This window comes from Rhipicephalus microplus, chromosome 5 (genome assembly GCF_043290135.1).
Source record: "Rhipicephalus microplus isolate Deutch F79 chromosome 5, USDA_Rmic, whole genome shotgun sequence".
Taxonomy (NCBI): domain Eukaryota; kingdom Metazoa; phylum Arthropoda; class Arachnida; order Ixodida; family Ixodidae; genus Rhipicephalus; species Rhipicephalus microplus.
The window spans coordinates 52,291,693-52,308,722 of NC_134704.1; the positions used below are offsets into that span (position 1 = coordinate 52,291,693).

Below are 17,030 nucleotides of genomic sequence, written 5' to 3' on the forward strand. Positions count from 1 at the left end.
TCGTAAAATGCCTCCCTCCTTATTTCATTTTTGCCCTTTCGGTAGTTACTCAAAGCCGGTTTTTTCTCCATAGCTGCCATCCAGTAAATCCTCTCCGCCTCCCTGACTTTTCCCTTAACGCTCTTTGTTGACATATGGCTCACAATACCAGCCGTATATTTACTAGTGAGTCTTCTAGTTCTTTTTCTCCACTGTGTGTCCACGCTCTTCCTATACAAATAACGGAACACCTTCTCTGCCCATCTACTCTCCTTCATATTTCTTAGCCTTTGTTCGAACCTTATTTTGCTCTGCGCTTCCCTCGCCTCAAAACCTGCCCACCCCATATCGCCCTTTACAGCCTCGTTTGTCGTCTTCCCGTGAGCACCCAACGCGAGGCGTCCCACAGTCCTTTGATTTACATCCATTCCCGATTGCACCTCTGCCCTCATGCACACCACTGAGTTCCCAAAAGTAAGCCCTGGAACCATTACACCCTTCCACAGACCTCGAAGCACCTCATACCTATTGTATCCCCACAACGCTCTGTGCTTCATTATTGCCGCATTCCTCTTTCCTTTTGCTGCCGAGGCTTTTTCCTGTACCTCCATGTATCTATCACTCTCATTTACCCATACTCCAAGGTACTTGTATTCACTTACCCTCGGTATTTCTTGGCCTTGTATGGACACCGTCTGATCACAGGGATCATTGAATACCATCAAACCACACTTCGTTACACTGAATCCTAGTCCAAGAGCTTCACCTTCCCTTCCGCATATATTCGCCAGCTGCTGTATATCATCTCGACTGTCCGCAAATAAGACGATATCGTCCGCATAAAATAAACCTGGAAGCTTCTGCTCAATCATCATGCCGCCCTGTTTGTGTGACAGATTAAAACCAATGTTGCTACCTTCTAGCGCTTTTTCCATACTCACCATGTACAGCATGAATAACAGTGGGGACAAAGGACATCCCTGTCTCAGACCCCTGCTAACCTCAACGTTCTCTTTGCTACGCATTCCTTCCCACTCTATGCAAACTGTATTTTCTCGGTATGTCTCCCTCAAAAGCTGTATACAGTCGTCGCCCATGCCCATTCCTTTCAATATATCCCACAAAATTTCCTGATTAACGTTGTCGTATGCCCCAGTGATGTCTAGAAAAGCCACGTACAAGGGCCTATTCTCTATTTTAGATATTTCTATACACTGAGTGAGCACAAACAGGTTATCGTCTAACCGCCTGTCGACTCGAAATCCGTTCTGAAGTTCTCCCAAAATATCGTTATGTTCGGCCCATGTTTCTATTTTCATTTTTACTGCTTGCATCGCCAACCTGTATAGTACCGATGTAATGGTTAGTGGTCTATACGAGCGAATCTTGTCCTTTTCTCCCTTGCCTTTATAGATTAAGTTCATTCTACTTTGTCGCCAACTGTCCGGTATTTGTCCGTCCTTTAAGCTTTTTTCTACTGCTTTTAACAATGCTTCTTTAGTGTTATGTCCTAGTTCGTTAATGAGGCTAACGGGAATCCCATCTAAACCCGCGGCAGTGCGCTTTGGAATTTTTCCTTCGGCCTTTTTCCAGTTGAAATTATCTAGTACTAGCTCTTCCTCTGTTGCTTTCTCCGCCACACTTTTACTCACTGGGGAGATCCCCTGGACGCTCTTTTGAAACGAATCGGCTGTTACCTTTTGGATGTAACCTAGTGGAACGAGCACCGCAGCACCATCTAGCGAGCAAGTCGAACACTAGCGGTGCGAGTGTTACAGCGCCATCGCCATAGCGGTGGCTACTACAACTACTACGACGCCGGACAAGCCTACGCCTTAACAAGCTACGCTCTTAAAGATTATCAATAAGAAGAGTCAAAAGTTCGTCGTTACTACCTAAAATATTGCCTTTAGCTAAGCAGCGATGTCATAATCCCCGGGTAAATTTACCTGGACCTAAAACGAGCGACAAGAACGTGCATCAGTGAGAGGATAAGGCGACTATCGGACATGTTTAAGAAGCGCTTGACGTCACAAAAACGATTAAGCGCTATTGGATGGATCACTCGTTCAAGTTTTCTTCGTGAGTGGCATCGATGGCAGAGGGCGAAGCTGACATTTTCACTCCGGTTGTAGCCGAGTGCAGCCAGTTCTCTCGTCCCCAGCGTAGTTTTGTAAGTTTCAACAACAATGTCTTACCAACTACTCCGCAAACACAGGCCCCTCGAGTTCGGGCCTCACCCACAGGCTTGCACGTGCGCGCTTCTCCGTAGAAACCTTCTGAGTCTATCACTCGCCCGACTTCATTCGATGTGACTTGACCGACATTTGGCGCCCGTTTAGCGCGATGTGTCCAATTTGCACCGTTAAGACGACAAGCTCTAACTCTATGCTGGCGTAGGATGTCGTAACCGGATGGAAAAGCCGCGAGACAGCGGCTGTGGCGATGGCCGAAATCGGATGGGGGTTCACGGTCGCAGTCGCGCTTTGTTGATGTAACGCTGCGTCGTTCGCGTCGGTGCCCTTGAACGGCGATAAGGAGTGTCACTGACTTTTTAGCGCTTGCCCCCAGCGCGCGGCGGTTATCGCAGAACTGTGTCACTCCAAACACTATCTGCGGAGCGGCCCGCGCCGCCGCCCCGACACACGGCGTGCCTCACACTCGCGACTCGCCCGCTGGCATGTGCTTGCTTAGTTTCTTTTCGTTAGTTCGTTTGTTTGTTTGTTACATTTACCGCGTGCCGCTTCTTTCTCGCGCACCGTATTAAACCGCGCAGTTGATTGATTGATTGATTGATATCTGGAGTTTAACGTCCCAAAACCACCATATGAATATGAGAGACGCCGTAGTGGAGGGCTCCGGGAATTTCGACCACCTGGGGTTCTTTAACGTGCACCCAAATCTGAGCACACGGGCCTACAACATTTCCGCCTCCATCGGAAATGCAGCCACCGCTGAACCAGTGACCTGCGGAAACCGCGCAGTTGACCACAACCTAAGGAGGTGCCTTCCATCGAGCCTCTATTTATATTCTATTTTCGTAAACTGGGCATCATTTACGCCAATATTAAGGCAGATTAGGTGTAGGAGAAATTTATTCATCTTTCTCTCTACCCATCCTTATCTACGGCCCATAAAGGCATTAGGCGTCAGCAATGGGGTGCAAAACGGGTACTTGCTCATCTCCTGAAAATATGGTGACAAAAATAGAGTGCCAGATGGACCTTTTGCAATGCTGGAAGCTGCAATCAAGCCTACTATCAAAGCTCACACGATTTTTCATTGATAAAGTGCTCTCAGAAATTTTATCTCGGCACCCACGTTAAATTATTGATCGGGCTTTGCTGTGGGACTCAATAAACATCCGGTAACCAAAAGGTGTGCGTTTCTTCTGCTTAGGCGTCTTTCCTTTAATGACTACCTACAAGTGAATTCAGTATTTACTAGCCCCGCAAGTTTCACGCAGTTGCACGAGTGGTAATATGCACTACAAGTATAGTCAAATCGAGATTCGGTTGCGGTTGTTGTTCAATGTGTGGTACACTTTTGTCATCTGACATCAGCCACAAGGAGCTAATTGCTTGCTCTTGTTAAATTCTGCAAGAAATGACACAGTCAAGCTAGACGATGCACTGTACAAGCGTATTTACAAGTGCGTGAGCAAGCACTATAGGCCCACGATGGGTTGAAACCGTTCTTGTTGTATTCTCCACATCTAGCAGCGCCCTAGTTGGTAGCGTTACAGGTCTGTACGAATGTGCACACCTATAGTACGTGTGTCCATATGCACATACATTGTGTCTCAAAGCCGTGTATGCGGGAAAAATGAGTTATCTACTCACGTCACTGAGCGTCTGCGATGGCTTGAGCAGCAGGTTGCGAGGCAAGGAGGCCTCCGCCCTGTTGGACAGGCCTTCTTCGCATACCTGGTCCCGCACCTGGTACACGGCCAGCTGCTCGAAGTCCGACTCGCGCAGGCTGCTGAGGTCCAGCGATCCATCTTCCATCATACGAAACACCTGCGAACGAGAGAAAAGAACATGGACCGTTGAGAACCTTTTAACGGAAAGGATGTACAGGAGGGGGGGGGGGGGTGAAAATCCACGCTTCCATTGGAATAAATGAGATAATGGCCTGGGAACGTGTGTCCCCCTGTACGTTCTATTTACGCGTGGTCGAAGAGGGGCAAAGTTCGTAAGTGTACGCAAGCTTCGCTAAGTGTCCATTTCTATCTTTTCCTTTCTTTAGTGTGTGTATGTGTGTTGAACAAGCTTGTTCTGAAACATGTACCAAGATCCATTGCCAGGTCTCGGTCAAATCTCCTGCCACCGAGCCAGAAGAAGCAATGGCTCAAAGCAACAAGCGTAGTCCAGCTTCAAGTAAGATCCGGGTGCTTACGACAGTGAAGAGAACTTACTAATCAGAGAGGGATGTCTTCGGCACTAATAAATTGCATTATAAAAAATGTAATAATGATGTAAAAGTTCAAAGAAGAAAAACATACGCGTCCATTAGCCGCGTTCAAGTTCTACTTAAACGGCTAAATCAAATCAAGCGCTAACCAAACAACAGAATCGATATATTGTCTTCGAAGGCAAAGTGCAAATCGAAGCTTTGAAGAAACGAAATCGAGGAGTCCAAGTCAAATAGTTAGCGATCCATGCGGCGGTAAATTCAACTAAAGTACCATAAAACTGACCTTCGCCGAGAAACTCCAGCGGTCTACAATCCCATCACAGCAGTCTGCCTGGACCATAACCGCGGCTGGTTTTCCGCGAATCGTTTCTTTTACGGTTGCGGCTTGTGCTGTCGGGGCTGATCACTATCCTTTTCTGCGCCTACGTGCTGCTAGGGCGGTCATCTTAACAAAGCCTCTTTATCGGCTACGCACCTCACGCACAGTAGCACACACACGCACAGCCAGTACTAAACGCCCCAAGTAAGAGCGCCGTCACACCCGCACTCTTAAAAATAGGATTAAAAAGATTGAGGCCGGTAGGGCTACGTCCTCTAGCCCTTTGATAAGCAAAGGCAGTTGAGGCGCACCATGTAGTAACGAACGATAACAAGCAATAAAGTAAAAAAAAAAGAAGCAAAGAGGATTGGACGACTATGTGACACACCTACACACAACACTCTTCTACAAACGCATCTCTCTCCGCAACACGGTGGCGATCGGTGTCAGTTCAAAGACATAGAGTTTTTTTGGTGTAAATGTCGCTCTCCCAGAAGATAACCTAGGGCCGCTATCACCGAGTTCAAGGCCACGCTGACGTCGCAACGTTGGCCGACGACACCGCTTCGTCATCATCACCATCATCGCATCGCCCCTCGCCGGCCCTCCTTCTTCCCCGCGCTCCTTTTCCTCACCAATCTGGAAAAAGTCTCGCCATATCGATGGAAACCGGTGACCTACCTTCCTGGAGGGGCAGAGCACAACTGCCGAAGCTCCGCAATATAAGCGTCGGGAAAATTCGAACGATTCACATGAGCGTGACATTACATTGATGACTGCGGAACCTAGACGTTCCTCTATCTTTATTTTCTGCAAGGAACCACGAAAAAAAAACGGGTAAGTTAATAAATAAATAAAACAGTTGTGCGTCATCGTCCGAAGGCCACTGTCTTCATTATGATCCAAGTACCTCTGTTGAGCACCAATTAAGACAGAGATAGGTTAAAATGGAAAGAAAGCACGATTCATACGGTGTGGTCACGTATCCTCCTTGTATGTCGATGGCACAAATGATTCAATTAGTTACAATGTTAGTAACCATATGACGGTACAAAGTTTATTTCACGAAAACAATCAGGACGTGAAAGCTCGTACTAAATCATGTAATCTATTCAAAAAAGCTGACAAGAAAAAACGAGTCAAACCGTGCGACTTAGTCATATCGCGAGTCGGTAAAACTTAGCTGGAATTCAGTCAGTACTAGTTGTATGGATACCACGATCACCCTCGATGCATAAAGTACCACTGAAGTGCACTTCAGTGCTACTTTAATAGGCGACGCAGTATGCACGTTAAAAGGGTGATCTCGCCGCACCTGCTTTCGAGCGGGAACCCTTCGGAGTTGGCAAAGTTCGTACCATACCATATATACAAGAGAACGTTACACTAAAATGCTAGATTCATCCGCACCGAGTGAATGTTGGTGGCCATAAACTGTTGGAAATTACTGACTCTGTTTACTTAATGTGAACGTTTTCCCCCCTGCTGTGCCTATTTTAAAAACATGCTAAAACATCAACTGCGACAAAAGCGCGTGGGTACTGAGCGCACTTGATGGATCAGTGCTGCAGCCCTATAGCTATATTTACAACATGCGCGGACTTCGAACGATGGACTCAAGACAAACACCTCTGAATGCTCTTATCATCATACTGGAAGTCGTTATTCTAAATATTCGTGGATGAGTATAAAACAAGGGTAGACATAAAGCGGCGGTCTCGGCTCACTCACTGGAGGTGCAGGCTCGTCACCGACAGGCACAACGGGAACAGTCATTTCAAGGTATCCGCAGGTATTCTGCCAGGGAAGCTAAGGATACGGCGTAAGGATCATCCTGTGTCCTGGCATGCGCTTCTTCTTCGGTTTGTAAATGACAACTTAAGTCTTCTTTTTTTCTTTTTTTCCTCTCCGTCGTCCAACAAACTACTCTCTCTTTCGCGGCTCTCGAAGTAGTCCTGAGCGCTACGGCAAACCGTTACATTTTTTTTGTGGCTCTTTTTTTTTTTTTTTACACGCGATTACTGTCTGTCTGTCTACGTGCTCCGCTACGCTACGTGCGTCCCATCGAGAACGGGGCAGGCGAGGAGAAAACGTGTCGCAAGAGGATATCGCAGTGCGGATGAGAGAGAGAGAGAGAGAGAGAGAGAGAGAGAGAGAGAGAGAGAGAGAGAGAGAGAGAGAGAGAGAGTACGCCGCGGTACAAGCGTCGGCTTCTCGCACAACTTTCACTGTCAACGCCGCACCATTATTGGTCGCTTGACGCCCGCCTTATCTCGGCCGCTCTGTCTCAGGACCTCTTATTTATTTCGTTTCGTTTTTTTTTTCCTTCATTTTTTTCCCCTGTTCGCTATCCACACTGTTCGTACATGAATTTTCTCTTACCGTGTAGTTGAAGAGAGGGAAGCGTAAAGGCTCGGATGAGCGCATTCCCGAGGTGTTAGCCGGTGCGGCTTATCGCGGGCAACGGTGAAAGAAGAGGGAGAAATAATGCTTTGTAACGTGATCGCGCAGTTTTGATACCGTTCCTACACATGTTTTACATCTATTTCTACACTTACGCATGACTGATGGATACACCCACTTCGGTGTATCTCGCTGTAGTATTTCACCCATCTGGTTGAAATACACAGCACGATACACTGTCGATCGGAACGCGAAAGCAGTCGCTTACCTTTCTCTGTTTACAATTCCTTAAGTTTCGATTGCGTTCAATCGGTTGTGTACATTAATAACGTTTTCCCTCTCTCAGGTTGATGAAGAAAAGTGACAGGTATCGTAGCAGAGCGTTCTGACTCTCGTCCTGTCATCGCCTTCATTTCGCCCTGTGTATATCCTTCAACTCATCGCTTGACAATGAACCATACACAGATGGTTTACGGGATGCCTTGGCGGATGCGAACGTTGCGGGATTCATGGCTCGTCGAGGGAGTAAGGCTTGCGAGGCCTTCATCCGGAAAAGCAGAGGCCGAAGGGTAGTAAACAACAACAACGCCCAGCTACAAGTCTTACAGTACCGTGACACCCCGCAAGCTTCATAAAAAGCGTCCGGGGTTTCCAGCCTGACGCTGTAAAAGTGCGGGCCCGAGAAACACCTCGAAGTGGGGGAAGAGCATCATAGAAAAGCGACGTTTCTGATCCACGGTTCTCCGCGTGATCGCGCTAAGCTCCCACTTGATTTCTGTTTCACTTTGCCGTCCCAGATAGCACGCTTTGCGCACCCCCGTGTCGAACAATCCGCCCCCCCCCCCCCCTCGCTGCGTGCCGCTTGCGGGTGCAGTCTAGAGTGGTCCGGGGTGGAGATGCTTACTTGACTACGGCTTATTGGAATTTAAGTGAGTACACACACACAAACCGCCTTCGAAGCGGAGCTCCCTGTCTCCGTGTTGCTTTGTGTTCGTGCCTCGATCCCACCGCCTCTTTCTTTGTTGCACAGTTTTTGATTCCTTCTTTCTCTCTACATACAGAGAGAGAGAGAGAGAGAGAGAGAGAGAGAGAGAGAGACGAGAAGGTGTCGCGTGCTAGCACTCATGTACTTTGCTTTCACGGTCTGTCACTTCAATCTCGGTGCACCGAGCCAAGCTCCAATCCGTCCCACAGATGACGTCACCCGCCGTCCCCGGTTGACAATGGCCGTCGCTGGAGGAACGACGGCCATCTGTTTGCGCTGCGGGAAACTGGGACCCGGCGTCGTGTCGTCGTCCCGCTGGCTCTGCAGTCCTGACACCCCCTCCCCTGCTCGGCTGCTGCATTGTGGTGTGTGTTTCCAACTTCCGAGACGCGCCTTCCTAATCGACTGATTGAGTGAAGGCACCGTAGAGAATGGCTGCATTATGTGTACCTGAGGAAGGACGTTCGGCAAGCCACTTCTCTTCTGCAAGCGCACCTCTGCGTTGTCGCTGTGCGACGAGACGGGACGGAAGGTGTACCCGTGCGAGCTGTATGTATGGGAGGCTCTTCCGGTCTGTCTTCTCCATGGGCTTTGTGTTTGAACCGGTAATTAAGGTACGGACGCGTGCGACGCTCCCATTAAGCCCGGCGTCTTTGTAAACGTCTGTGGGCGTTCAATTGGCGATAACCTGATATATAGATCTACGGCTTGCGTTAACACCTAAAACCGTGCTTCGGATCTGTGCACGGTACGAGTAGAATGCTGGAATACGAGTTCAATGATGTGCAAATGTCTGACGCGCCACGCATACTCTGGAACCGTGGACCATCGCTAACAGCACCCTGTACTGCTCACTTCGCACACCACTTCACCTGAAGACGACGACTGACTGACTGAAGCTGCCAGACTGAGATAAGGTCATCTAACGCTGAAGTTAGCTTTGAAGAAATCCGTCAAAAAACTTCTGGACCTCGAGTCCTTGAAAACCTAACCATTTTATTGTATAGCTTGTTTCCCTATCTCCCCTTTTCTCGTCGAGGGCCACTGCAGTCGCCCAGAAGAACATAACCTCAACGTTGGGCTTAACGACACCACTTAGACCGTACCTGTGATCAGTAGGACCTTCAAGCAAGATACCGTAATAGACATTGATGGAACATGGTAGAATTGACTACGAACCACATCTGATGGGGCGGCAGTTGCTTAATACTGGGTGTCCCGTAATTCTGTCGTAGTATTGTCTCTTTCTTTTTCTCTATCTCTCCCAGAAACACCCTCGTACTTGACATTCGACTACTGCGTCACACTGTCAGCCTTCACTTAAATAGTATGTTTACTTAACAGTATTTTGACTCGGGCGAGTTTGTTCGTTGTGAGATAATTTAAGAAGTAAGAGTGCAAGGACAAATAACTACAGTGGGCTATGCAGGCATGCCTATTATGGTTCTTTCGTCTTGTGTCCTTGTGCTGTTACTTCCTAAAATATTGGACTTCGCCGAAAAACTACCCGTGGAAAACAACAACAACAAAAAAATCACAATCATGATACGCCTGTCGAATGGCTTTAGAGCTTTAGAGCGCTCTCTCGAGATAGAGAGGCTGCGTCTTTTCCTTTCCTTGGCCTTTATCACTCTCTCTCTATCGTTTAGGAGAGCGCTCTAAAGCGCTCCGAAACGACCAGTCAGAGATGACAATAGAAAGACGTGCAGGCGTGCCGTCAGTGTTTATAAGCACGCTCTGCAGTCAGTGCGAAGCGAGCTTTCTCCCGTTCTTGGAAAAAAAAAGTCACACGCTGCTTGATTGCAGGAGCGGTACTTGGCATTGACGACGGACATGTAACAAAGACAACGAAGCGAAACTACACTTCACCGAGCAAAGCAGCGAGTTTCGAGCATGGGAGATGTGTGCGAGAGAGAGGCATTGCCGCTATTTTGCTATCGTCTAATGACCACCGTGTCTATCATATCACGCGAGGTGAATCCTGGGAAGGAAGAGAGAGAGAGAGAGAGGATACGAGCAAGAACGATTCGCAACTGCAGCATCGGTGGCGGCGACAGCGCTGCTGAGAGGGATGTCGACGTCGCGCTTGCGTCTGGAATTGTTCGCTTTAATGTCCTTTTATCGTTGATGGTGAGAACGCAACCGGCGACCGAGCCGCCGACCGCGGTTCCTTGTCGTACGTCGAGGTTCAAGGCTGCGGGAAGAAGAGGCGGGGGGGGGGGGGGGGAGTGCTGACCGCTCGGCACCTCCTCAACCTCCTCCGCGATCGTGTTTCCGTAGCGGGAGTTGACGCGTCGCTTGCGCAACGTGCCACCCGCCGCGCGCTAAACGTTTAGGGTTTAGAAGAAACCCCTGTCGAACGGCCGTGACACCGCCGGTGACGGCGTGAACTTTAACGCGAAGTTGGACCGCTTGCCGTGCGATTCTCATTGATGCGAAAACAGAGAAGGGAGAGCAAGGTTAAGAGCGAAGATTGAAGGAAGAAAGGAAAGGTTTTGAGACTGAGCTGAAACACTGTGATGGATAGTGAGGGTGAGCGCGAATGAAAAGGGAAGTTAGCCATTCAGAGCAAAACCAGTCAACGGTCATGCATGCAGGTTGCGACATTTTCCTCGAAAATTACGAGAGTATGTCGAGTGAAATTGGCGATTAAGCCCCCTTTACACCCTCCGAGTAAACGTTCGCCTAGTTTCTCTTTAGTTTCGAAATCCGAAGACATCAAGATAAACAAGCAGGCTCATCATCTCTCACACCAGAATTACACTATTCAGTGGCGAAGGTACAGCACGGTTTCCTTTTCCTTCACCCGAATTGATGCAGTGCTGCACGCAACTATGTATACGATTGCCTCCACATTTTTAATACCCTCTTCTCATCCCTACGGCCGCTGAGCCGTGCTCCCAACTATGGCCGTAGAAGTGGCGCATTTACATTTCCTCAACCTCTCCTCCTCGCGACGTAACCGATTTGCTGAGCTCGTAACACCCTCGCTAAAGTGGTTGGTTTACGCCTGGTATACCCTTGAAATCCGCTTTTACATCTGTATTTCGTTTAAGGGAAAACTGCGGTTCACGGAGCACTCGTTCCCGACTTGTGCTCTGATATTTGTTTCGAACAGCCTATACAAAGCTGGATCGTGTTGGTACTTCAGATGAACCGGTAATTCTTTTGAATTTCACGCTTGCCATGTTGATAAATGTGCAGGTATGACTATGACAAGGTATCCGTTTCATTGTAGCTGACAATTCGGCAGAGGCGAAGGAAATTGAAGCAGCACAGTTATTTCGAAAGGTGCGGTTTGCCCGCTACCAGCTAGTTTTCTTTCATACATGCAATGAGCAATGAAAATTTAGCCAGACCGACACCTCATGTCTTTAATTATTTTGCTTTTCTATTTGTGAATGCCCCGCTACACTTTGCAAAGTATGCATCATCGTTTAGGCTGGTGGTTTCGTGACAATTTAATATGAAATGCGTCTATGAGTTCACCCGGATTCTGTTTGCCGTGTGTCAAAAATAATAATAAATCCGAATATGCGCATTGTCAGTCGCTTTTTTAGTTCAATCAGATATATGAATCGCTGCGCATTGATAGATTCCCATAGATCAAGTAGAAAACGCAAGGACAAAAATATATGCATATATTCATATATGACAATATATGCGTATATGCAAAACAACGCGACAACGCTCAGCGGTCATTGCTTGGAGCTATCAGATGAAACGCCCGAGCTCAGTGCGTGCGCTCTGAGCACTGATCAGCGGCGCGAGCCACTCAGTTGCGCAGATCAGCGCATTCTTCGATCCGCTCGTCGTTTTGTTAACTCGGCACAATACTTCTTTTCAGTCTTCTTTGTTTTTTCCGTTCCACATCAGATTACCGCGAACGTATACTCTAACGTGCCCGAGACACTTGACGAGCTCTACACAACTGACTACATTATTACAGTTCGCAGAACACGTACTGTTGCGACACAAGCAATCCGCTTCTTGCTGTGAACTGAACATGCATCTTCGCAACGCAACAATAGATACCTCTAGAAACAATTACTGAAGGGAACGAAGTAAGCTTCCGTGGTTAGCTCAATGAAAAGCTATTCATCACTTGCAAGCAAAATAAATAGTGATCAAGTCCGGTTAGATATGTCTCAGTGGAGAAAGGGAAGACGAAAATAACACGAGCAGGAGAGAAGGACAATTCGCAGCTTGCATACGTACGCCCCGCCGTGGTGGTCTAGTGGCTACGGTACTCGGCTGCTGACCCGCATGTCGCGGGTTCGAATCCCGGCTGCGGCGGCTGCATTTCCGATGGAGGCGGAAATGTTGTAGGCCCGTGTGTTCAGATTTGGGTGCACGTTAAAGAACCCCAGGTGGTCGAAATTTCCGGAGCCCTCCACTACGGCGTCTCTCAAAATCATATGGTGGTTTTGGGACGTTAAACTCCACATATCATCAGCTTGCATACGTACGAAACACCCATAAGCATTGATCTGTCGCCACGCTAGTAGATAAATTCAAATAAAGCGCAAAAAAAAAAGACGCGTTGTCCCTAATGCATCAGCCCAAAACGGTTGTAAGTCGAGAGGCAGTCTCTTTTTCTTCTGATTCGATTTTACCGACCCCAACCCACGAAAGCACCCAACTAACATGGTTCTGTTCTGTTCCATCTTTCTTTCTGCAGAGAGGTTGAGGTCCATATTACTTCGGAAACTCCATAATAACAAGTTTTCGAGCAAAAAATAATAATAATGAATGGTACCCAGAATGAAGAATCAGCAAAAAAATATATAATAGCACACAGAGACCAGTTGGAATAACATGGCAATGTACAGTTTGCTTGCAGCAGTTCACAATCTCATGAAACGTTCACACGCACACCTTCCTATTTCTATTGGCAGTATATGTGTTAACACATCATTGCTTATATCGCAACCCCTAGCTGCAGAGCACATCACAACCGTTTTTTTTTTCTGGCTTGCAACCACTCGTAACTCGCATTCGAATGTACTGTATCGAAATGCACCAAGAAGAGCATTGATTACGTCACATATTGGTGTTGAAAATCATTACACCGTGGTCGAAAAATCTAGTTATACGCTAGCGGACTCGTGAGTCAGTTTTCTCCGCCTCATAGAGACTCAGAGGGAGCCGTAAGTCTGGATGGGTAATGTTTTGATGAGTTTGAGCCCGAGTGAGTGCGGTTGAAAAACATTTTCGAGAGTGCGAGTCCGGCTCAGGACAATTTTCGGTGAGTCTGGGTGCGCTCTAAACGCGAAATGTATTTCACGAGTGAGTGAGCTTTACAAAATTTGCTGACCTATGCTTGTGCGACAAAGTTCAGTAGAGAATTCAATATCGCAGCAGCCAAGGGTGACGTTGGTCTGTTATATCGTTCAGCGCCGCGCCATAAAGGCGTTGCCCCCCTCCACGTGTTTCACTCTCCGTTGCGGGGGCATTGGTCTCCCCCAAGGCCCCCGTCGCAGTCTTATCGCCACCCGGGGCATCATCCAACAGCCGATGACCAACAATGCGGTCAAGCCTTTTGTGTCACCCCGTGGCAGTTCGGTAATTGTTGCTAGGTGCCAATGCGCTCTTTGTGCAAACATTGTTCTTTTTTTTTCTACCGTTTCACCCTTTCTACATCGTTCGGTCTCTCCACCTCTCTCTCTGGACTCTCTCTCTTTCTTTCCCAAGCCCCTCTCTGCTCTAAAAATGTCAGCGGCCAGCAGCGCTTATCTACCTAATCTATCAGCCGTAGAAGTGTGAACATAAAACACGTCTTACATTATCACAGTTGAGCACAATAGCGGTACTCGCCTCTTCGCAAACAAGACAGTCGACGTAGAGAAACGCACCTATTCGTGCGCCGAACAGCTGTCGAACTCATACTGAGACGTTCCGTAAGCGAGTCCAATAAATCCATATATTTTCGTATGGATTCCATATATTCCCGTATAATTTCCATATATTTTCCACACATTTCCGTAAGATTCTTACGGAAACATACGAAATTATTGGGCATCGCATACGCGTTTCAGTATGGATGCAAAAAAAAAAAAAACGTGCCTGTGGTGAAAGGCACACTAATCATTCTTTAACGGCATCTCCTCAGACATTTCATTTTTTCTAAAAAAAGTTATTAAATTATTCAGTAGTGTAACATGTTAACTCAAGCAGGCATAACCGGTTGTGCATTACAGCGACTAAATAAAGCCCCATTGAACGAGTCCGTATTGCAGTGTGCACGCACAAGTAACAGCGCACGCGAACTACAGCTTCAGCGAAAACCTAATATGCCTTATTTGCGGTCATTACACACAAATGTAAATACCGATTCAGATCTTTTTATTCTTAAACACGCTCTCACCCTGTCACTTCTCCCCTTGTACTGTCCCGCCATATGTGTTATGGACCACCACAACACCAAACCCAAAGCTTATACCGTGTCAGGTGACGGCGAAATCACCTATTAGAGTTGTCGTTACAGTGCGCCCAGCAGTGGCTTTCATTTCCTTCGTTGTTCCCTGCTGTACTGAATTAAACAATAACTCACTGCTATCGCTGCGATTATACGGCATCCATAACCTGCAAGAGAGAGAGAGAGAGAGAGAAAGATGAAAGGGAAAGGGCAGGCAGGAAGGCTATCCCGGTAGAAGAAGCCGTTCGCTACCCGCCAACTGCTGCATGTGCTAGCTGAGCCCAAGAAACTGCACTTACGTCACGAAACTTACATCCAAAGCTTGCTCATGCCTCTCAAGTCAATGAAGAGTGGTGATAATATGAAGCGTTGAGAAAAGCTAGCTTTTCTTCCGCACATGCATTGCTTGCGAGGTGCTGGTGCGTTACAAGCATGCTGAGAGGGAGAGAAAGAGAGAAAGCGAACAAGTTATGAAAATAGACGTGTACTAAATCAAGTTAAGTAGTCTGCGTTTTGTCCACGCCTTCTTGCGTCTAATATCGTTTCGGGTGCACTGTTCCAACGATTTAGCCGTAAAGCGTCGGAACGATACCGCTGGCGTTATTACACCCCTTACGGGCATCGCTTTCCGACAATGGGACACGTGCAGCGCACTGCGATGACACTTTGCCACCGCGTATATAATCCGAACCACGCACGTAGCGAAAGTCTACGCTGATACGCACTGTAGCAGGGTCGACAAGGACCACGGCGTTTGCTTTCGCCCTCTTTCTCTCTCTCTCTCTCTCTGGCTACAATCGCTGCTGGAGGCGTGTGAACGCACGATAATAGAGGGCTGTGGGACACAAGGGCAACACCGCGTGCAAGCGTGCGACGAAAGCGGCAGATTGCGTGTGCGACCTGTAATATACACAGTGCATCGCAGTTAACGGTACAAGGCGCGTAACCTGCTGTGCTGTGCCTCAGAGATGCAGACTTGTATCCGCGCAACGTGTCCCGCGGAAAAACCGATAAACCAGATAACGACGAACAATTAACCAGTTGAAAACGCTCGTCGCCAAAATCTGTGACGTCATGGCGAGCTGTTGCAGCGTCCGTAGCGGTTCGTACCAGTATACAATCGTGGGAAATCTGGCGCTGAAGTGTCTGTGGGAGCTGCACCGCGTTGGCGCTTCATGCAGCCAGGAAAGGATTAGTAGCGCGTGGATTAGAATTTTCGGCTCTGTGTGGCCCTGTGTAACAGCCTGTAGCCGCTTTGTCGCAATATGAAATTCGGGAATTGCTCGGCAGCCCCAATTCATGTCGGTTCACGAGGTTCACAACGAGCGTCGTCTCTCTTGTCCGAAACAGAGCCAACACACAGCAATCAACAAAGCCGCACGTTTGCTCAAAGCCTAAAGTGCGAAGACTAGGCGAATCCATATAGCACCGATCACCTTAATGGTGGCTGAACGATGACACAGTACTACAGTTGTCTCTCGTAGATATTGCATGAAACCCTGTGCCAGAACCTTCTCCACCAGTGTATCTATCGCTTGCAGGCATTATCTGGCACTATTAAACCTGTTAGTGACGAAAACTGGCCCTATAACGAGACATCTTGCGCAGACATGTTCCGCAACGCGGTAACAGGCAAACTACCTGTTACCGTGTTGGTTCAATACTCATCCGCACGTTCGTGTGTGTGTCGAGCGTGAGTGTGTCACTTCACGCCTCAAATAGGCCACCCGGAGTAGCAAGTTCGCTGTCCTAATCGTCATCGAGAACATCATCATCACCATCAAGAACAACAGCAACATAGTTGTGCCCGTCAAGGCCTCTTTCAACAATATCCAAATACTGTTATGGAGCGAGCCGTTTCGATCTTGATGCTGCACCAACACCTCCTTGGCTGGACAAAGAAATGATCGCCCGCCACCCAGTCAGACTGTCTTTCGTTCCCGCCTGGCACGGTGAAAGTGAGTTTCCCGCGCAATGCAATAACACACTGTAGCCTTTTCTTTCTTCTTCTTTTTTAGAATCTATAAGGAAACTGCAGCAGAACACCGACGAGCTTCGTCGTTGTTTCTACCCTATGTTTGTATGTTAGTGGTGCCCAAAGACGCACCTCGCTAAGCGTTTCACGAAGCAGGCGTTTAGGGGCGTCTTTACCGCACTCCTACAGCGCAAACACACGCGAAGAGCCTGTTTTTTTTTTTTGTTTGCGACAGCTATGCAGCGACGCTTTGCGAACAAAGCGAGAAAAATAAGTCGCTAATGCAAGCGGGTTTCAGGGTCTAGAGCAGTGTCGCCAGAGTTATCTGTTCCGAGAAAAGAACGATATATCTAAACAAACAAGAAGGGAAAAAACAGATAACTCAACACGCAAACCGTAGAAAGGCTTGATAGCCCCTCCGACAAATGCCACAAGCGGTTTGGGCAGCCCAAACAGTTAGACTCGGTGGCGCAACGGTAGCGCGTCTGACTCCAGATCAGAAGGTTGCGTGTTCGAATCACGTCCGGGTCATTAA

General features: G+C 47.9%; 1 protein-coding gene and 1 non-coding gene across 5 annotated transcripts in view; one reads left to right on the top strand and one right to left on the bottom strand.

The window, feature by feature from the left end:
* Positions 1–17,030, bottom strand: part of Blimp-1 (PR domain zinc finger protein 1) — a 175,205-nt gene that overhangs the window by 7,550 nt on the left and 150,625 nt on the right. For 2 of the 4 annotated variants that reach the window (XM_075895453.1, XM_075895452.1), the window contains exon 4: positions 3,822–3,998. In XM_075895453.1, the coding sequence (XP_075751568.1) occupies positions 3,822–3,989 (168 nt within the window). In that variant the 5' untranslated portion in view covers positions 3,990–3,998. Of the gene's footprint in view, positions 1–3,821; positions 3,999–4,678; positions 4,904–6,445; positions 7,076–17,030 lie in introns of those variants that run through there. The other 2 variants (XM_037425504.2, XM_037425503.2) reach the window with 2 other exon arrangements.
* TRNAW-CCA (transfer RNA tryptophan (anticodon CCA)) lies at positions 16,955–17,026 on the top strand. Its single transcript has one exon. It is a non-coding gene; the product is annotated as a tRNA-Trp (tRNA).